Raw genomic sequence first — 22,251 nt, 5'->3', positions numbered from 1 at the left:
GAAAAACTGAAATGAACGCTAAGTTGTAGTTCAGTTAAGAAGCACGGGATAATGGCACAAATAAGGGTTAGGGTCTTTTGTGTTGGTTTTGTGGTTTTTTATGCGGGGTACTTTAGTAGTAGGTAATCCAGCTTTGAACAATAATTTACGTACAGCATATTAAATCAGTAATTTATTGATTTTTTCTTTTCATTATTGAATATTGAAAGCAACATTTAACCTTTCTTTCCTTCTTTTAGACAAATGAAGAAAACAGGGCATACTTTGTATTTTTACGGTCTTCCAGAAATTACAGTATCTTTAAGAGCAGCACTATGAAGAAAGTTCTAGTCTCAGTTTAAACAATCACTCCATTTCCACTGAGCAACGCACACCTGGGCCCTGTTCCATATTTGCGATAATTGAAATTACATTAAATCTCTTTTGCTCTGGGCTATGCTAAGCTGACTTATCTCACATTTGCAGCAGACAGAGTTCACGCATGGGCAGTCAGCATGCCTCAGCGCGCGCCTGAAAACTCGCTCAGCTGCTGTAACCTATCGTGGGTCTGAGCTCTCGGTCCCAGCACAGCGGATCCCATGTGCTTCCACTGGTGGGGAGGAGGCAGGCCAAATTTCACTGGATTTCACCGAATTTCACCAAATGTCACTGAAGGCAGAGCATGAGGAGTTTGGGATAGCCACACTGAGTCAGTCTGCCATGCCACAGCAAGTGCCATTCCCACTTCCACTATAGGCCAACTGTCCCAAAATTTATTTTACAGAAACACCGATTTAGAAATATTTTAAGGAGAGACTCAAAACTCCAGTCAAAATCAACATTATCAGAGGGCTGGAGAGAAAAAGAGCATTAATGATATTCTGGAATGCTCTGCCAACTAGTCTGTCAGACATTTTCAGTTCCCAGTTCCGTGATTTTTCTGTGCTAGGAGCAAAATCTGTATGTCCCACTGAAACTCTGGAGATCTCTCTCTTTTGATAATGAAGAATAGATGCTTTCAACCCTAATACAATGGTGTGACAGCTCTATTACAACCCTTTTTGATCACTGACTTCCTGATATTCTGCAAAAACATAGGCTGGGGCAAAAATTCTAGACTTGAGATGAAAACTTCTCCAGTTTTTTTTTTCTTTCTTTTCCTTTTTTCCCCTCACCCCTTTTTTTAACATAGTGGCTGAGATGACTGGAATAGGAGCCAGGGCGTCTTTGGAATAGCATTTTGTGATATAGTTCAGGGCAATGATAAGTTGAATCAGTGATTACCACCAATACTTTGGTCAAAAGAAAGAGAACAGCGTTATCTGGGAACACTACATGAAGAGGGAACAGCATTCTTCCATTGAATAAACCAATCTTTTGCCTGGCTGAGTTTAACTGTCTAACAGGATCAAAATATCACCTGTCTTACCTGAGCTGTTCTCTCTCTTGCATGTCATCAGTATTTCTCCAAAGAGGGAGGTAATTTCCTCTCCAAAAATCCTGCAGCAATTCTCAGTGAGGAACTGTACCAGACTAGAAATCTGCAACAAAACATTGAGAAAGAGATTCGTGTCAGATCTTCCATTATTTCACTCAAGGCAAGCTCACCATACAGATGAGGAACAGGAGCAAACTGCGTATCCATGATGTGCCCCCCAACAGCCAGGAACCCCTCTTCTGATCTCCTAGGCCCAAGGAAAACAGCCAGGCCTGGCTAGAATGTCCCAGTGTACATCCTTGCATACATCTTGTCCATTTCTACTCTGTCCTTTTCCAAGGTCACCACAACCAGAGATCTTTATGATGAGAGAAGCACTGTGCTAATATAGCGGGTATTGCTTTATGATCTCCCTCCCCTTCTTCCAGGCAGATTGTGAGAATGGACAGATGAACATTTCTGGAGCACTGGTAAGAGGACAAGTCCTGATCCGAAGAGGTACTGACTGTTTCGATGTTTGTAACCAACAGCCTGGTTGAACAGGATGAAGGTCGGTTTGGTTTTTTACTACATTGCAGTGTCTCTTACCTTTTTTGTAAATTCACTTTCTACATCAGGAGTGGAGGAAACAGGAGGCCAGAGCAGGCTAGGTGCAATGCAGATAGCCAGATTAAATGCATTCATCTGGTTCTCTTCAGATCGCATTTCTATACCATGCAGTACTCCAAAGATGTAACGTAAGAGAACAACATTAGCTCTGGGGAGCTGCTCTATTAACCTGAAAACATATATAAATGTAATTCTTCAAATTAGTGACTGGACAAAATAAAACCATTTACCATAGATACACTCAAGTCAAGGTAAGGAAAATACAGAAACAGGGTAACATGGTCCACTAATTAAACCAGAGAGTGTGTCAAAGAGGTGTTCTTGCTCGGCTGCTTTCCCTTACTGTGACATATCTCTGAACAGTTTTCTGGGAGGACAGAAAACACCCTAACACATAATTAAAATTACACTCTGTCAAACTAATGAACCAAGTACAATGTGTGACATGAAACTGTATTTCACCCAAATTGCCTGATAATTCACTATTGACTTAACCAAACGGTTCAGTTGTCTCTCCATGCCATCTAGTTGCCATAAGAATGTATGTATGTAAGTATGCATGAGGTCAGCTAGTGTACAAAGCTGTTCCCCATGACATAAACTTTGCCTATTTTCTATTTTCTATCACCTGCAAGGGTAGAGACTTCCCTTGTCACTATGCTCCAGTATTTCATTCACAATTCCATCTTAGCTTCAAAATGGTCACTAAAATTTGAGATGAATGAGAGGGAATATATGAAAAACTGATTTCAGCTACCCTTTCACCCAGGACCCCGAAGTTCCCTGCAGATGATTTTGGGTTTGGTACCAGGCAGAAATCTAGGTCTTGGGCAGCGTATTTATAAATACTATAAACATTTTTTTTTCATGAAAGGGTATTTCAGTTATTTACTGGTACCCACAAAAGGTAGAAAAGCAAGACAAAAGAGAGTCAGAAAATTGTCCCATACAGGCAATCATTTAAGTATATATGTAAGTTTGAACACTGTCATATTCAAAGATATTTAAAAAAAAAATTTCTAAGTTGTAAGTTGAATATTTGCAATTCTGCATTCTGCAACAGTAATTTATAGGAAACAAATACAGAGAATATAAGTAACCGTACCTTTGGATGCTTTTTATCTTCTCTTCATTATTTCCTTGATCCATCACAGAGACCCACTTATCACAGAGCTGGGATGACAAAATGCTGCCTGGGATGTTGCGAAGAAAATCCTTATCAAGAGAAAAGAAGAACAAAACACATGAAGAGCTGTTCTGGAGCGCGGGAGGGAGTAGGAATAAGATATGCAGATACAAGAGTATGTATCAGTGGGACAGCACTAGCTGACAAGCATCTTATTCCACACAGCAGAACCAGCAGTTCCAAAACCAGCAGAAAATCATCTGAGATAAAGAAGTACTTTGGATTATGATTAAAGTGAATATTTTCCTGCCCTTTCCTCACCCTTTCCTGTCAAAATTGAGGTATTTGGATGCTTCATCTGCTATTGCTGAACTAAAAAATTTGCAGTGTGACCAGTTATTTTGACGCTGCATACTGGCTGTCTTTACTTATCGCTTAACTTCATCTGTAGCCCCCATTTCGTCTCCTTAGCTGACAAGCTACAATACCACCAGACCATAAGCACTCCGAGGCACCCCTACCTTCCTTCCCCTAATCAATCCCCTTTGGTAATGGAGTACTTACACTAGTCATGGATAGTCTTGCTGCTCCTGTTTCATAATACCTCAACCACTGGTGGGCAAACCGTTGCAATTTGGGAAGAAGCCCAAATCCTAGCTTACCAAACAAACTAGGATTTGGGCTTCTTCCCAAATTGCAACGGTTTGCCCAATGATGCACTTGAATAACACATTTGCTCTTATGTGGTAACTCTTCACTGTTACGAATGCTAAGCAATTGCCCCTCAGTGAAACTGTTAGCACGGGATGAGTATTGCACACCAGCACTTTGCATGGTGCAAAGTGCTAAACACATGTCCTAAATCCACCAGTAGGAAAGTAATTGTGTAGTCTCACCCATGAAAACCTCTCATATGGCAGCAAGAGGAATGGTTTTCTGCATTAAAAATATTCCACTGAAACAGTGCTTCCTTGAGAATGGAGTTTACTATGTCTTTTAAGCAACAACTACACATAAACAGATGCACTGTCCCAAAATGTGAAAAGAAATACGCTGATCCTCCTTGTAGCTGAAATTTTACTGAAGGCTTGAGAAGAATTTTGCACAAGGAACATTGTTCTTACAAGTCAGTAAGAAAAGATAATGCATGGGAAAATTAATCCAAACATTTTGGGCAACACTATATACTCGCTAGGCTCTGTAGTTTAGGGTATTACTGACAAATAAAGAAACAGGTCTTCAAACCTGCCTTTCTAGTATTTCATTGACTTTAAGCAGAGATAAAGAGGATCAGGTTGTAGCTGAGACCTCAGGAAAGCCGGTAGCAAAACAAGCTGGCTAGTCCTCTTCCCCCTCCTGATTCAGTAGCAGCCTCCTTTGGAGACCCTCACAACGTTAACGTGCCAGCCCATTCTCCTCAGTTCAGCCCACCAAGTCCTCCTGGGGCCTGTCCCTGGGGAAAAGTCCTACTTGTCTGTGCCCAGGGTCTGCGCTGCTCTCACCCAAAAAGGTTGAAAGGAACGTTCTTCACATACCTTAAACAAAGATGCTGTCACAAATATGGATTCACAGGCTAGGTCCACTTCAGCGCCGGAATCAAGCTTCTCCTTGAGCTCTTTGCAGGTTTTCGCACTTCCAGAGCGTCTGAAAATACCCTCCGTGGAAGGGCCCTCTTGGTAAAGGAGGGAAAGCATGTCCTAAACAAAAGTAAAAGGCAGAGAGGCTTTCTCAGAAATATGTGTTATTGTCTAGTGCCATTAAAATGTAGTTTTGCCACAGGTGAAACTCTTTGAGTCCTAAAAAAGCTCACAAATCAAATACAAGTCAAGGCTCACCCTCCCAGCCATGCCAAACTGTGCAGCAAAGCTGTGCTCTGGGGCACTGATTTCGGAAAACGTTCCCTCAGAAATACTGTGCCGCCGCTGCTGAGCACTGGTCTCCTGCGCGATCTTCCAGGATCTGTGCAAGTTTTAGCCAAGTCACTGAAATATATAAACACTATGGTATGGGAGCGGTCTACCCAATCCAAAGCTCTGCATCTGACAGTGACCTCAGCCAGACACCACTTTGCAGGAAGAAACCCTCACTGCTCATCAGTGTGTTCAATATTATCCCAAATCAGAGACAAAGACTTCTGTTCCAGGCCTGATGTCTGAAAAAAATAAGATTTTATCTGAGCTGGAAAGTGCTTTGTTTGTTGATATCTATCTGCACTTCTGCAGCAGACCAGAATCATATTTTTACCCGTTTTTTACTTCTTGTGAGTAGCATCGCACTCTGTAAGCAGCTCAGGGCTGTTAGCAGGATCACCTCTGGGGCAAGGTGCTCCCACCTGGAAGGTCACCCAGAGGGGTCTAAAGCCTGGATCTAAAGCTTGGCTTACGGATCCTCTGAAGCCAACGAGGCTGCAAAGGAGTAAACAGGTAGGCAGCTCACTACATGAGATATTTAAAAGGAATGGGAAAACAAGGAGATTCCTGCCTAGCTTTTATAATAACAGGAGGGCCTGATTTCTTCTGCTAAATAACAGAGGAAAAACAGCAGAAAAGGAAATACTGAAATCAGAGACCTCTCCTGAGGTAATGTGCTCCTGTGGGTCATCTCTCAGACGTGCTGGTCACCTCTCCCCAGGCCTGCTCCAAGCTAAAATTATTATTTTTACTATTCTTCTTTAATGTTTCTTTCTTGCTCTTGCAGAAGTTGAAAGCCAAACATTCATGTAAGTGTAGACACTTTGGAGGAGCCCCTTTCATGGCAGCAGGATTTGTGTCAGCATTTCCATTTTCTTTGCAGGGATTTAGAGCTCTGCTGTCAAATCAGACCGGGTCCCACAGCACAGGATCTTAGCGCATGAACAAATGCTTTGAAAATATATTTTGAATAAAATATCCACAAGACAAAACTGGAAAGCCCCTCTTAAAGTAGTAAACCCAGATAAAATTACACGAATGAAGCTAATGGTGTAAGACAATTCAGTGTGGCAATGGCTAAAAGAGAGTCCTTCAGCCGTAAAAGCAAGTTTGAAGCTCTGAAGCAGAGATATCAAACATGCCTGCAGCATTCATCCCTGATATTTTCCCTCTCTTACAGGTAAATCCCACACAGTCCCTCAGACGCAGGATTCCATTCTCCAGAGATGCTGCATGAAATCAAAAGTAAGTTATACTTTGTGGCATAAACACAGCGCTTAAGATTCAAAGCACAAAGTCTACCAAGCTGTGATTCTATGCTTAGTAAGTTTGGTTTTCTTCAGATAAAAATTTACTAATATTTATGCTTTGGAGAAATTTCAGAAATGCAGTATTGGCTTATCTCTCAGACAGAGAGAATGAGAGACCAGGTTCTTACAGAGTTCATCTCTGGATGGCTTATTTAAAAAACCTAAATGATAAAAATGCAGACTTCCCCCTCAAAAGAAAATAACAAACCCACACTATTAGAAGACCTGAAAAGTCCTGGTATGATTCACTACTCAGGCAGTGATCAAGCAGCGCATCAAGCACAAGCTTAGGAGACAAACCCTCTCTTCCTGTAAACGAGTGTAACCCCACTGATTTCAGTTCTGGCAAGTTGTTCCAGCCGAAAGTCAGGCTGTGGAGCTCACTCCCACTCTGTAAACGTTTCAATTGATGCATCAACAACAGGGCAGCCCTCAGTCCTGACCACAAATGCTACACGTTCTGCCTTAGTTATGCCTAGGAATGAGCACCCACAGCACTAGTGCTCCCTCAAGACGGGATGAAAAGATGCTCCCACAGCTCCTGCCTCCCCACCTAGTTTTGCAGTGGTGCTGTCAGATCAAAAATGAGGACCCAGAGTGCTTGCCTGTCCTGGGATCCCTCCAAGAAAGGCTCCGAAACTGTCTAGTTAAAGGGAGGTAGTGTTTGTACAGACACGTGGGCTGCCTATATGGGACAGCAGATGCCACATTTATGGAGTTGGGGATTTTACAGAGATCTCAGGAGTGGTTTAAAAAGCATGTGTGAATGTGGCATTTATTTACACTGCGTAAGTGAGGATTAGGGAACCAGCCTTACAGCGTGGGCTACGAAGAAGAAATAGCCCAGAATGGCAGACCGATCACATACATTTCCCAAGCTGTTTGTTATTAACCAGGCCTGACTACAGCATATGTTAAAAACCAAAGTTCTTGCTGAGAACCACAAATGAGGTTTCCTTCTGGTTTCTCTGCTTTGGTAATTCCAGTGTCCTGTTTACAAAGCGTCTCCATGTTCTCATTCACTGCACAAAGAAATTCTACCCCTGTAAGAGCCAACCCTGAGCCTAGGACTCACCAAGAGGGGTTTGGGCAGGTTGTCATCCTCACAGATGGCTGTTAGCAAGAGGCCAAAGAGCTTCCCAGGAGCAGCAGATGTTGAGGAGAGGGGTGCGTTGTCCAAGTGAGTGCCTGGGCCACGCCAAAAAGCCCAATTTATGATAGATCTTTTCCTTTTAAATGACTTCTGGCTTAAGTCTGGGAAAAGAGAAAGGTGTTTATTAGAAGAAATGCATTTCGATTCTAATTCCAGTATTTGTTTTGTGGTGGTTGCTATGGTTTCAAAGGAAAAAATGTCATGAACTCAACCAACTCCTTGGCATCCGGCTCAGCCTAATCCACCACACGCATACCTGTGTGTATGTATGTGTGGAGAATGTGCTGCCTTACCCACGCTCTCAAGAGGATCACCGGGATCTGCACTGCACTGCTGGACCACGGTGTCAGCACTTACCGCTAAATGCGGGATGGCAAACCTCAGGCTTCACACGGAGCTGGGCTGCGCTAAATAACCCATTTCCCACCCACAGGTGCAAAACCACAGACCTTCTTTGGAAGAAAATAATATACAAACACCACTGCCCTCACCACGGCTTGCTGTCCGGAGGCATCCTGGTTCCCCTGGCAATGTGGGAGAGCACCAGAGAATCAACTAATGGGGTGAGGTGTTTTCAGACCAAGAAAAGTCACCACCTTTGCTCTCTTGTCCTCAAAGGAAGCAGATCATTAGTGCCCTCGACCCAAGCGTTTGCTGATCGTGGCCGAGGGACGCTGCCTGCCCTTTAATCAATGCCTTCCAGATGGCATTTCAGCATGCTGCTAACACACTGATGGGCTCGATTTGTCTTCATTGATTTTAATGTATTTCATGAGATATCTAAAGAGTATCATTAATTGAAGCTCTCATTTGCAGTGCACAGAGAATGAAATACTGATATTAGGATACAAAAAGGGTTTTTTTCATCTGATCTTTCTAAACATCCGCCAGTGTAAATGCTTCTTAACAGCACGGGCTACTGTTAAGGGTGGGCTGAGACTGTTTACGATGAAAGTGCTAACCAGAAAAAACTTATTCTGATTTTGATATATATTTCCATTTCTAGATGTTTTCAAAGCCACCCATCTTTGATTTAGTAGCTTACCTACCCTGTGCAGCTTTCTATTAGCTCGTCCTTCCACCTCGTCAAACATTTCGCTTTCTGCTGTTGCAGAGGGCAGAGGGTAGAAGCAAGGCTCGCAGAAGTAAGGATTGTGGTATAATACCAGATTTTTCTCTCCTATACTTTACTACACTTGTATTTTAGCCCAAATAGTGATTTTCATTACACGTCATTCCATTCCAGATCATGCTGCCTTTGGGAATGGGTGGAAGTCTTTTCATTAGAGGCTTACAGGATAAAAAGTTACAGTTTAATTCAAAATGTGAACATATGAATGTGAAAGCCTGATGAAAAATTCTTTTAATAAAAAATAATAAGGAGGATATACATTTTAAGCAGTCCAAAGCTTCATGAAATATAAGCTTGGCAGTGTCTAAGGTTTTACTCGACACATCATGTTTTGGGAGAACATAACTAACCTATAACTTTCAAAATGGCAATTTTTCTTTCAGATGAGCTGGATATTAGCACATGAATATGGTTTGCATCATTTGGAGTTCTATTCACACAATGGCAAATACAAATTGGTGTTCTTTTCTGGCAACCCTGCAGATCTCAGTGGAAGTAAAAATTTAAAAGAAGAAATGCTATTTTGGAGAACAAGGAATAGCAGAAGTGGAAAAAATGGGTCTTAAAATGATGAACTTTTCTTTTGTTTGCTCCTGCTTGCACTGTTTGCTCCACTCCTAAAAGCCATGGCCCAAACTGACAATGTGAGAGAGGAATAATTGTGATTAACTGCAGCTCTGTCCTGGAGAAAGGAAATCCTATTAAGTGTTCTTCAACATACCAGAGCAGAAACCAACAACCGATGTACGGCAACGACGTGCCATGTCACTTACAAAACTAACATTCACTGACCAACAGGAAAACTCATCCTTTCCATATCCCCTTTTCTAAGGGGGTTGAAAAGCCTTAAGGTAAAGAGCGGATGAGAAGAGGAGGAGGTACACTTTCTTTTCTTGAACCTGTGCAAAGTTACAACACTAGGAGAAGCCCAGCCTCCTCTCAGCCAAGACAGATGGCAATTATTGCTCTGCAGAAGTACTTCCATACAAAAACAAAGGGGCCTCGCTCCTGTGGATTATTCTAGGCCAGAATCAGCAAAAAAGCAATACTTCTGTGGTTGCAGACCTTGCTCGGAGCTCACAGCAGCCATCTATTTTGCTCATATTTTACATGCAGGGAATGTCTATTCATAGGTAGTGTCCCAGCCATGCAAGTGGCATTTCCTCTTCTTGCAAATGATCAGAAACTTCTAAATAAAGCCTCAGATCTATTTAACAACGTAGCATCCTTTCTGATCAACCCCCTAACTGTCAAACAGTTTTCAAAGACCTCATTTCTGTATTGAGACCAACTTGTTGAAATTTCGCTTTCTCTTTTAACAGATGATTAAATAATAATTTGGATTACAGCCTAGCCACTGACAGCAGTCGGTTCTTTCAAGTTAAACCTTAAGCAAATCAGTATTTACAATACTTTTTAGACATGTGCTCACGAGCATTACTTAATGGCTATGTTTAACTGGTAAGTGACTGTTCCTGTTACGTGCTGAAAGGCTGCAGGACAGGCAACAGAAACCCTCCAGTTCTTCCACACAGTAAATTCTTCTGTACTTTTTTTAACCATCCTGCCAGGACAGCTGACGCAACTACACCACCACCACTGGCGTCCACACAGCTACTCATTTGACATGATGGCCAGTTGTCAGTCATGTCTGCCTGTCAACACCTACGAAGCTGCCTAACCATGGTGCATGCTGGTACAACCGGGCAGCTACCCCTTGCTGCTTCCAGAAGGGACAGCGCGTCCGGCACAGTGGTATCGGTGCAGGGAAGTGATGGGAGGGAGGACAGCACAGCATGTGTGGCAGTGAAATGTGGGGTTACAGACTCCGCTCCCTGTAAATTTGCCCTGTATGCAGTAGTGTGCCTAGTGCTTACCTTATAACAACACAGATTTTGGCCTGCTGATCTGAAGATGAGCTCAAAGCCAGATCGTAGCCCTGGCTTGCACATAGGTACCCTTGACCACTTTCCAAAACCGAAATAGGTGAGAAAGAGTTAGGAAGAGCACAATGAACAGCGCTGTATGCAAGATAATCAGGTTTGCAAGCAGTCAGGCCTATACATCACTTTAAAAGGTTTTGTCTGATGAAAGTAGGAACGGTGAGCGGACTAAAAGCCTCTTTCTCCCACTTAGCGCAGTCCCTGCGCATGACTTGCAGGCTGCCCCAGGCTCCTGCTGCCCCAACGCCAGCCTCGCCTCCCCTCCTGCGGCTTGCGCGGCACCGCTGACAACACATCTGCATTAGAACTTTACAGGCCTGATTTGCATTTCTATTTTCTCTTGCCAGTCAACGTCAGCTGCCAAGCGGGGCCTGTAAACCTAATTACACCCCTTTGCTAGATTGCCTCATTCTTAAAATATGCCATGAAGTAATATATGATACAAATTACTGGGGAAGGGGGGATGAAGGAGTGTGGAAAGGAAATTGATTTATATAAAATGCAATCAATTTCTGGACTAATTTGTAATAGACACGGGTATAGCCTCACTACGTTTAATTTCTAAAAACATTACAAATGGATTCTATTCATATATTGTGGGAGATCTTAGCTATTGGGGAGTGCGCAGGATAACAGTGCGCATATGTTATTTTTATTGTTATATGGTCATTAGTGGTGAAGTAGGGCAGAGTTTCTAATTGAGCTGAGCATGCCAGTGTGTTAAGCACAATAAAAACACACCATGTGATGCATCCTTGCCCTACAGAGTTTTTATTCTAGTGCCCCAATCCTGTAAAGATCTCCTTGTTTGTTTTACTCATGAGCAGTGAGCAGTCATTGTGTCATTGACACAAAACAGAAAGCAGGTGCTCATATTTTTGCAGCATCAAGGCCAAAGAATATACTACTATCTTCATTTTACTCAAAGAGAACTGAAATAAAGAAGTTGTATTCGTTCACTTCATCTAGGTACTCAAGTACATGCTCAGGCTTTGCCACGTGAGGGTCCCAGTGAGGCAGGTGCATCGTCCTAAGTGCCTTGTTGAGATAAAGGATGCTGACAAACGCTGCATAGGAATTCTGTGCCGAAGTCAAGCCTTGATTCCTGAACCGTGAAACCACTCTGCCTTGCTACAGAGCACGGCAAGGGCTGCAGAGAGAAGCTCAGCTAATAGATTGACAAAAAATTGCAGGGGAGAGATCTTGTCTTTTTTTTTGCTGGTTTTAGAACAACCATTTGACAGGCAGCTTGTCAAAATGTAACTTACAAAGACGACACACATACAACAGCACACTCAAATCAGGGAGGGCTACGTTGCAACCCCCCCCTACCCGCCCCGTGCAGCTGGAAGGTACATCTGCGTGCTCCTCTTTTGCTTTCCGCCACCAACCCCCCTCCCCTCCCCATCCCAGCACGTTTGCTTTCTATAGCGGAGCCCGGGAGGCAGCGGGGCTGCGGGTGAACGATGCCGGGGCGAGCGGGGCGACGTACCGTTCAGCTGCTGGCACACAGCCAGGCGGCTTGGCTTCAGCACAAACTGGCACTGCAGCTCCTGGGGCAGCTGCTCCGTCAAGAAGGACCCCTGAAGCTGCCTGGGGCAGGCACAGTGCTTTGATCCGTGGGGCATAGCGTCGCGAATGTGGCTCATCTTAATTCCAAAGGGATATTCATGTCCTGTTCAAAGATAAATCATAATAATCTGTGTTGGATTGACTGGAGACTTGCAAAACTCCATCTGCCTCGGAGCAAAAGCAGATTTTGCACGCTGGCCTGCAGCGCTCTCTCAGTAATCACAGAACTGACGCTTTTCTGCAAATTTACACTGGCATAAATCATACACTGGCAGATACGGAATTAGTGTTCAGTGTAGTTAAAGAGGCATAAAAGTAAAATCAAACCTCTTACAGCTGTATCACACAAAAGCCCATCTGAAAAAACACAAGTGACTATTTCTGAATTCAGTGTTTATTCTTTCCGCTGCTTTACTTGTGACACTGAAGTTTAGGTACTGGTTGCTCATATGGTTCTGGCAAGGAATGAGATTGTGGGAGCAGTCATCTGTCAAATTTTTGCTGCGCGTGCAAAAAGAAAAAATCCAGTGTGAAAGTGATCTTCCCTCCCTCCCTCCCCATGCAACGGCCATCAACTCAGTCAAACGAGACACAATTACGGTTCCTGTCTGAGGCTGAAACAGGAAGGAAACGTTAATCATAGGGCTAATGCAAATGAGGTACGCTCGGCATTAACCAGCATCTTTGGGGACTACACAGAGGCAATTCATTTCTGGAGGAGCTTTTAAAAATGCCACCAGGAAGATTTTTTTTTGGACTTGTCTAAAGACCTGGCAGTTGAAATATATTAAATATGGGCGCAATGTTAAGATGTTTTGGTTAACTTGCAGTTAGACTTGAACACTGATAGTGTTAGAAATGTTATTTCTATGTTAGTGATAGAAATGTTATTTTAGATTATAGGTAGTATGAAGCTGAAGCACAAACTCTGCTTCTGATGGCTACCTATGATAAAAGCTGGCCTTGTCTCATAAACCTTTGCCTAAATATCACAAACAGCATCAGTTTTATATCAGATTCGTCTTTTCCAAGGATTGTAACTTGAATTTGCAGTGAGAGAGAGTCAGTCAATAAGAAAGGCCTTTCTCATTTCTGAATTCTCTGGTTCTATGTTTAAAACCATAGCTGTGACTTTATCTGAATAAGCCACACATAATAAATAGTCAGAAAGGCAAAGTCTGGTATGTTTCAAAGACAAAACTGTTCGCACTGTCTATAAGGTGCATAAGTTAGATACTTTATAAATATTAATGTTGTCTGACTCCAGCAAACCATTTGGAGCTAAGGCTGCTTTAAGAAGGAATGCTAAGATTTAATGGGGTTAGATTTGCAGGAAAAAAAAAACAGAAAATCCACATTTTTTTTCTTGTTCTAATCATCTGTGAACTCATATACCACAAGTAATACCGGGCTTCTACAGGGAAAAGTTCTTAATAACAGGAAGGGATATGTTCTCAGTGAATCATGGGCCAAAATCAAATCACTCCATCCAATCACTTCTGAGCTTTGGGTTGATTCCTGGGGAGGAAATGTTTCAAAAAGCATTTTAGAAAGTGAATAAGCAATCATTTTCTCCTAATGAGAGGGGAGCTGTCAGCCAGTAAGAGAAATACAGGACTGGAAAGGACCTCTTGAATCAGTTAACTCGAATTGTGGAAGAACAGAACATTTCTCAAAACTCCGCTGAGTTTTGCTGAGGAGGGGAGTAAACAATGCTATGGAAGTGTAGGAAGAAGTATGGTAAAGCTGGACCGGCTCCAGGACAGGAGGCGAGTGAGTGGAGGGGCTGACTTTGTAGGAAGACTGAGGCTCACGCAGCAAAATTGGGGCAGAAATAAATGAACTTTTTCAACCTCTTAGTGACACAAGCAGACAATTGCTCTTCAAAACAAAGGATCGGCATCTGACTAGCTCCCCAAATAGGCTCACTTGCGTGACAGGGAAGTATGAGAAAAAACGGGAAAAACAAACCAAACCAAAACAAAAGAGGAAACTGCGTTTCAATCTTCTCTGTATTTCTTGCTTCCTTCAGCACTAAAAACGGAGTGAATGTTGAAAAACAAAACCATGTCAAGAACTTACCAATGAGAGGGTAAGGAGCATCTTCTCTTCCTGAAATCACCCACAGCTTGTAGTCTTTTTCAGAGCCCTTTAAAACCAAAACTAAGAATAAGTTTGCCAGCCATTAAGAAGAGGTTCGTGTTAGGTTTCTCACAATATAAGGATAATCTGCACCTTCCCAGCAGGGTCAAAAGAACCCCCTTTATTTTTCTAGTGCCCAAATTTACCACCAGCAAAGCTTCTGAATTGTGTCTGTCATGTGCAACGTGGTTTATGTGACCAGGGTCTAGCTCTGAGCAGTGAAAGGGGCTGGAGACTGCCATTTCTGAGGGAAAAGGGTGAGATTTGCCTCAGTTCTTTCTCTGCTCCTGGAGGCAGAGAGATGGAGGGACTCAGGAGCGCTTTTGAGACCCGACCAACACGTTAGCCATGCCAGCCCCCCCCACGCCATGTGGCTGAGTCAGTCCCTGGCCCGCAGGCCTCCCCGCTGCCAGAAGGCTGGAAATGAGGCAGCCCTCAGCATGGAGGGGACCTCTGGCCTCAGGTGCTGCTCCTGGCCACCAGCACCTCTGTGTCCCACTTCTCCCCATCAGCGCTGAGCAGCACACAGCCCCGAGAAGTGACAGGTCTGATCCTCCGGAGGGATTACAGATAAGCAGCACGAAGCGGAGGCCTGGCTGCAGAGCATGGGGCAGACAGCGGGCAGTTCGTGTGAGCTAAGGTGACCCTTCAGCCCTGTCCTGAGTACCAGGGTAACTGCATCTTCCAGGACGTGCTCTGGCACACGAGCACCCCCAGCCTCACACCTGAGACCGCTGTTCCACCATCTCCCCAGCTTCTCTACGTTCCCTGCAAGCAGAAGGAGCTCAGGCTTGCCAGCCAACAGCATCCTGTGCCCCGCGCTGGAGCGTGGGGCTGCAGCACCTTCAGCTGAGACCTGAGCCCACACTGATGACGCCAAGGTGGGGATGGCACCCAAGGGGCTCTCGGCACTCAATGCTGCCCCAAAATCTCCTCATAGGGCTGCTGTCAGCCCTTTTTTTGCAGCCCTTTTGTGTGGAAGGGCTTGAGAGTGCTGCATGGTGCTTTAAGACTGCTGAGCCCTCTTTTAAAATTTGGAGTGGAGAGGATAAATTTACATCAAAGAGGACAATTTCTAGAGGATTGGAAAATGTGAACGTCTTTGGGAAAGGCTGTGTAAAACCACTGATTTGAAAGCAAATTCTAAATATTGCCTTTAGCATAAATATACAAGTCAATGTTGCAGTTCAACTGAAGAATAGTACATTATTTCAGATATAACAGTGAGACAATAGAGAAAAAAATAATGACATTTAATATAAAACACTCTCAGGAAAAAAGGTAATGATAAGTGGATAAACATGCTGCATGAAAAGTGATCCATTATATCTTAAATCCCTTTTCAGTGACACTGCTAAATCAGGATAATTAAATTCCCAAAGTTTTCTGACTACAAAAGGTGATAAATACCTCATGAGAGTATTTATTCAGGTCTAAAATTAAATCCTACCTCCTTTTAAACATAATTGCCTACTATCCTGTATTGTTTGGACCTTCACTCAGTGTCCCCAAAGCTCTTGAGACTCTTTCTACTTGCCGCACGCACCTGGTGTAATGCTGATATACTCAATAAAGCCTTCGCAGTTTGCGCTCTGACTGACAGAGCTTTCTGGCGCATATTAGCACTGCTGTTAAGTTAGCTAGCAGGGGGCAGAAGGAAAATAAATAGACTTTGGAGACATCTCTGATGCCTCAGGGCAAGCAGCCAGGAGCAAATAAATACAGCTGAGGAGCACAAGAAAGGGTATTTACTTTTCCTTTTAAATCTATATATGAAAGGGCTCGTTGCTGTGAAGGGAAGCAGGGGAAGGGGAAGAGCTAGTGGGCGCAGCTTCAGGAGGCAGACTGCTCATCTCTCGATTGCAAATGTTGTCCTTTATGGGCTTTATGAGGCCATTTGTCAGTATAAATGTGACTGTCCCAGAAAAGTCAGCAAGTGCACTTACAGAGCCGGGAAACCCAAGGCCCTTCTTTCTGCCCGACTTGGTAATTCGGAACAGATGATCAATGCCATTTTGCACAAACTAGTTGTCATTTTACCAGACAAACCACAGAGGAAAAAACCCTGGTGCGTTAAACCAGAATGAACTCAGCCAAAGTAATAGCCCCATTAATCACACAACATGTGAAATGTAGTTTTTATAATTGCCATTGAAAAGTCATAGAGCTCCTTTCAAGTGGTTCTCTCTGGACATAAATAAAAAACCTCACGACGGCGCATAAGGAAAAACGTCCTCGCAGTCAGAACAATGCTATGAGGGGGCTGGGTGTTTGATTCATACACAGGCCCCAGCTTAATTTATTTAACTTGTTTGATTTTATTGCTAATCTTATGATATGCTTCTAATGAAAAAGGCTTTATGCTATGAAGATGCAGTGTAGAAAAGTAGTGTATTACTTGGGCAAATAATTCTGCAGGCAAGATTTCACACCTTTCAAATGGCTTTCATTCTTTTTCCACTCGAAATAAAAATGTAAAGAGGAGGAAAGGGTTGATTGTAATACACACAAAAGAACACAAAGCTGAAACCTACCCAGCTCCTCCTCCTGCTCTCAAACAAAATATTCTCTTCCAACACTACCATTTTCCTGTTGTTTCTGTACACAAAATGAGGAAGTGCAAATGACACCCTTAAAACGGGTAAAAACGAAGCATATAATAAAAAAGACTCACAATTGTAATATAGCAGTCTCTTGATTTTTGGGGTAGACTGGGGGAGACATTTGCAATTAAAATCCTAATTTTAACTCACATCTTATCCTTTCACCTTGCAGTCCCTCCACCAACTCCAGAGCCACCTTAACTGGACAGAGCCCTGGTGTAAACGGGATGTCCGAGCCATAAAAAGATGGCCAGACAGAAATTGCTGTGCCTGGGAAATACCAAGCTAGCAGAATAGCCCCCTGGATGCATTAAAAGCCTGTATAAATTAGGGATAATGAATGATAGGGAAGGCAAATTCTGAGGTTACTCCAACTTTTGCTGGGGGTCTCCAGAAGCCCCAGGGAAGCACAAGAGTGGCATTTTGGTCATATTTGACTCATCACACTCGGAGCTGTGGTAAGGAAAGACTTGTCAGATTCCATGCAATGAGATCAACATACGCATCAAGAGTAAGACATTTAAAAAAATCTTGTTACCCAAACAGCAGACTGACAAGCCAGTTAAAAAGCTGTTATCCAGGAGCTTCGATGACCATTGGCGTTGGTTGGAGCCACATTGTGAAACAATGAGAGAAACAGAATAAAGGAGGCAGACTTCTTGTCCCTGGCACTGATTCGTTACTACACCTGAGGCGCCACCTTGCCTGGTTTCGACCAAAGGGAACCAGATGAGGCAGTACTTGGTCTACCAGGAATCACTGCATCTACTTGGCACGCTACCCTGCATTATCGTAAGTCTTGTAAAAGCCTTCTTCCAAAACGGTTTCAGGACATTGCTTAAATTGGGTGCATTCAGATTCTGTGCAATCACTCAGTTACATTCATATCTCACATAACACTAAAGGTCCATGGATATTTAGCATGTCTGATTTGGACACTTGAGAGCAGTGCTTGTACTCGTAATCTGGGGACACAGCTGAGCATGCATGTTTGCACATTTTGAAGCCAACTAACAAGCAGGTCAGTAGGTTTCCTGTTCACACTGAAGCATGCAAAAGGAGCTGTATCAATATCTCACTTCTTGTGTCAAGGTATGTCCTCTTAGGCATCAGCAAACCAGATTTAAAAGCGACTTCAAGCATGATGGATCCCTTACAGGGATGAGAGACTTATTCAAAACTTTTAAGGCACTTGATGATCTCTGGAGGTCTATATATTAACACGGCACTTGTGCTTCATTTCAACAACACTGAATTGCTATGATAAAGGATTTAATTAATGTTCATACCCTAAAACTTGGAAAAAGTGCAAGAGAAGATTTGATTATTAAAAGTGACTACAAAAAGACTCATTAAAACTGGTGCAAGGACTTACGTTAATTCCCAGCTGCTGCAGGGCCATGAGAATTACATCATTTGCTGTATCAACATTGGTTACACTTAGGGTTTTTGACTGTGAATAGAAAAAAGGAGAAGGGGTAAGTGGCATTAAAAATTTGGACTTGCAAACAGTATCTGAAATGCAGAAGCTCTGCATAATTTATTGTTGGGAAAGCTGAGAGTATCCTGTTAAAATTTTACTTGGTAAATAAATTATTCTACATAGATAAAGATCCAACTGTCTGAGACCAAGGCTTGATTCTTGTGTTTTGTCACATACTTTCTGTATTTGCTCCCTGCCTCCCCAACAGCTTCAGCAGAAGGGAGAGTGCCGTGATTACTGGGGATAAGGCCTCCACATTAAAATATGCAAAAAGACACTGCACTTTAGAGACTGAATGAGGGAAATGTGATGGTTTGATTAATTTAAAAGCATGCAAGTTTCCTATGAAAAAACCAAAACATTTCGGTGAGTTTTTTCAGTGAAATAAGCGGTTCTTCTATCAATTGCTAATCATTTCTGTCCTTTCCTACTGAAGATCTTCCTGGTAAGAAAATACTGTACACAGGCTGTTCATCTCTATATCCCTTGCCACATTCTATATAGATTTTTCAAAATTAGATTTGGCTTAGTACCAGAAGCACTTCCTCTTGGTAATCTTTCATCCAGCTAAAATGCTACCTCTCCGGCATCCTCCAGAATTTGCTGACTGGCAGTATGGAAAAGCATGGATCAGCAGAAACACTGCTTTCTACATAGCTATGGCGACCAGGACGGAGCGCCAGGCTTCGTGTCGGACAAAATGCCTCTTTCCATAAGGCAATCTTTCCAGTGTGGGCTTTCAGCACCTGCTGCCTGGCACCAGCGTTACTCCCGTACAACTGGGCAATGCTCTGTACCTCTGCACCGTGGGCTGCTTTTATGCAGGGCAGTGCCTTTCAAACACACCAGGATTAATGACTCCATCCGCAGCCCGGCTGGGATGTGGCAGCACTGCTGCCATCACCTTGCAGAGGCACAAGCAAGTGGGGAGAGCGTGTCCAGAGTGGTTTTTGCTTGCACCAGCACACCTACCCTGGCCTCACTTCCAAGCCGACACGCAACTCCCACACATCAAGCACAAGTTATTAAGGCCTCTTTAGAGGCATGATAGTTTGGCTCCACTAACAAGACTACTACACGGCTTTTGGATTGCAGCTGGTTCATGGCCACCCTAAAGCCCTGGCAGAACAAACACATACCCACTGCAACAAACCCCCCAGGCGCATCCAATGGCCCCAAGAAGGGAAGGTGGCAGAGGCAGGATGTAAAGGTTCACTTTACTTGGACTGACCCCAAGAGACTTTGCTATACCCTGCTACCCTGTGTAGCATATGGGTTTTGTATGGGCCATAGGATGTTCAGGTGAAACTACCCCTTGACGTTTTGCATTTAGAAAAGATCTGAGCTGTACATTTGTATAAGTCCCTGATGGTAACAAGCTGCCATGGTAATCAAAGGAAAGTAGTGAGAATACGTTATATCCCGCTTCAGGACATATCTGAACACTCATACCATAAAAAATTTAACATTTGCCTGAAGCAATGACATCTGGCTCTCAGGAGTAGGTCAGCACATTTGCATAAGTTTTGCTCTCGGCTAGAATATAATAAAATGGTTTGTGCCTTGTGTTCAGCCTTCCTTACCTTTCAAAAAGGAAATAATTCTTGGGCATCTCCAGCTGCTGTAGCACAAGGACCACAGTGCCATAAGAACTATTTGCATCACAAAGTTTCCATCTGCTCCTCCACTATTTTATTACTGATAATAGCTAGACTACAGTGTGTTGTTTCTAGGACTGTCAGGATCAGGAAACCATATTTGGCACATAAGCTAATTATAACTACGGAAAAAAGAGATTTAAAAAAAAATCCAAACAAACCCTGGTACAAGAGAGCAACACCTGAGCGCATGTATTATTTGTAGACATTTACACCTGCGCACACCTTCATTTGCAGTCCCGCATTCGAACTATCACAATTATTGTTACTGTTTATTAAAATTTGTCCTAGCAACCTGGCAATTCTAACTATTATCGTTTACCTTAATAATGTTTTTCTGAAAAAAGGCAGACTCCTTTATGCTTATGTCTATGCAAGTACAGAATTCTAAGCAGAGATTCACCGTTGGGCAAAGACCTCCAATGAAGTTTAACCTCCATAAAAATTTCTCGTGTCCTTCCAAATGCGTTTTAGGCTTCTGAGCATGACATTCAGCTCTTAAAAGCACAGTTAGAAAGAAAGGATAAATGCATAAGAAGCAGAGGAAGAACGGATGGATTGTCACTGAATGCTAGGGTATCCCTAGGGAACTGGCTACATACAAGAATTTAGTTTAAATTGGTTAAAAATGACTTATTAAAAAAGGTGCAGATCGCCCTGTGGATGACCTTTCTTTACCAATTTGTCTTGTGCATATAAATTTACCAACATCAGTTAGTTGATGAAAAACATGCCTAAGGCAATTTCAGGGCGTCCATATACATAGCTTTACTGACTTAAGATCATTATAAACAATAAAACACATGGCAACTTTGCAGAATTGAATGAAGGCAGCTGTGGGTTTAGATCAGTTTTACAAGCAAAAAAAAGGGTACATTGTACTGGCATTTCTGAAGATGCTTATGCATAAGTTCCGCTAGAGGTGGTTTTTGGGACTTCACACTGTACAGTCTTTAGTTTGTATGCCAGAACCAGTATTTCTCACCCACCACACTGCTTTTAAAAAGGAACTCATGTATTAAACACAGGAAACAAACATTTCAGGGCTGCATATGCCAAATCTTTAAAGGAGCTGGATCCTTAAAGGAGGTTGCAACCCAAAGGAACCCTCTCAATATCCAAAGGATTTACAGGTGACTCGCACTCGCAGGTGATGTGGATTTAGACCCCGTCCTTTAGCTCAAGAGCACTTACATATGCACAAGTTCCCACATCCTTTGCAATTATCTTCAGAGGAATGCTTTTAGGATAGTCTTTTTCCTTCTCTTCTCTTATTCGACTGACAAAAGAAGTACAAAACAAGTAAATTTTTAATATTGTAAACATAAATAGCGAGATGGAAATTTAAATAGCAATCAAGCGATAACTGGATAAGAAGCAGATTATTTGCAGATGTACTGCAGTAGAAAGATCTCTGAGAACAAGAAAGCATCCAGCAGTATCTGGAAGGGATGCTGACTGTGGCGCCCGGTATTGCCCTGTTGTGTTAACTTTCATTGTAGAAATCAGTGTAAGCAGCAGAGAAACTGGATTTAAAAAATCAAGCTAAAACTGCCCATCATTGTGATGCCTCAGCCTGTACTATACAGGCTCCTACTGGAATCAGTTACATCCCATTGTACAGACCAGTTCAAAGGACTGAACAGGGGAAAAGGGAATCAGAAATCACCCCCAGCAAGGACGGTTTAAGCAACCCCAGGAACTCTGAAGAATCAGATAAAGACACAAACCTCAACCAGCAGAACTAGGTGACCAGAAAACAAAACCACCACTAGTAGTTTTCTGTCCAAACGCTGACTGAAATAAGACAGCTCTACTTATGCAAACCCTCCCACCACACCCTCCAGCTCAGGCTCCATTTTGTAAAACCAAAATACAGCCAGCCATGAGCAGCAGACGGGTTAGAGCAGAGGTTCCTGAGCTGGGCTTGCTTAGATGCCATCACCACGGAAAAAGCCTCAGGCTCAACTAGAGCAACGGTGGCAGAGGCTCCTACAACTGCGTAGGGAAGGGACCACGTGTGATGGGAAGCGTTCCAGTTTTGCGCTGAGCCATGTTCAGGCACAGGGAAGTGTTTCCCTCCTTGCATAGCGATCATTGCATGAACGGCACATACCATCTTCTGCAGGCAGAAGACATGAGATGTGTTTTTTTTCTTAATATCACTTTGAAAGAGCTTATCTATCATGATGG

At 43.0% G+C, this 22,251-nt stretch overlaps 1 protein-coding gene across 1 annotated transcript in view; it reads right to left on the bottom strand.

Annotated features, from left to right (window-relative positions):
* ARHGAP20 (Rho GTPase activating protein 20) overlaps positions 1 to 22,251 on the bottom strand; it is a gene marked incomplete at both ends in the record, with an annotated part of 62,039 nt that overhangs the window by 1,240 nt on the left and 38,548 nt on the right. Inside the window, 9 exons of the mRNA XM_082496237.1 lie at positions 1,409 to 1,520; positions 2,006 to 2,195; positions 3,132 to 3,241; positions 4,688 to 4,849; positions 7,448 to 7,626; positions 12,093 to 12,275; positions 14,255 to 14,321; positions 18,293 to 18,370; positions 21,253 to 21,337. Coding sequence (XP_082352363.1) covers positions 1,409 to 1,520; positions 2,006 to 2,195; positions 3,132 to 3,241; positions 4,688 to 4,849; positions 7,448 to 7,626; positions 12,093 to 12,275; positions 14,255 to 14,321; positions 18,293 to 18,370; positions 21,253 to 21,337 — 1,166 coding nt within the window. The remainder of the gene's footprint in view (positions 1 to 1,408; positions 1,521 to 2,005; positions 2,196 to 3,131; positions 3,242 to 4,687; positions 4,850 to 7,447; positions 7,627 to 12,092; positions 12,276 to 14,254; positions 14,322 to 18,292; positions 18,371 to 21,252; positions 21,338 to 22,251) is intronic.

The sequence above is a fragment of the Vanellus vanellus genome, assembly GCF_965231255.1.
Source record: "Vanellus vanellus genome assembly, chromosome: 1".
In the NCBI taxonomy this organism is placed as follows: domain Eukaryota; kingdom Metazoa; phylum Chordata; class Aves; order Charadriiformes; family Charadriidae; genus Vanellus; species Vanellus vanellus.
This window is presented reverse-complemented; position numbering and strand designations above follow the sequence as displayed.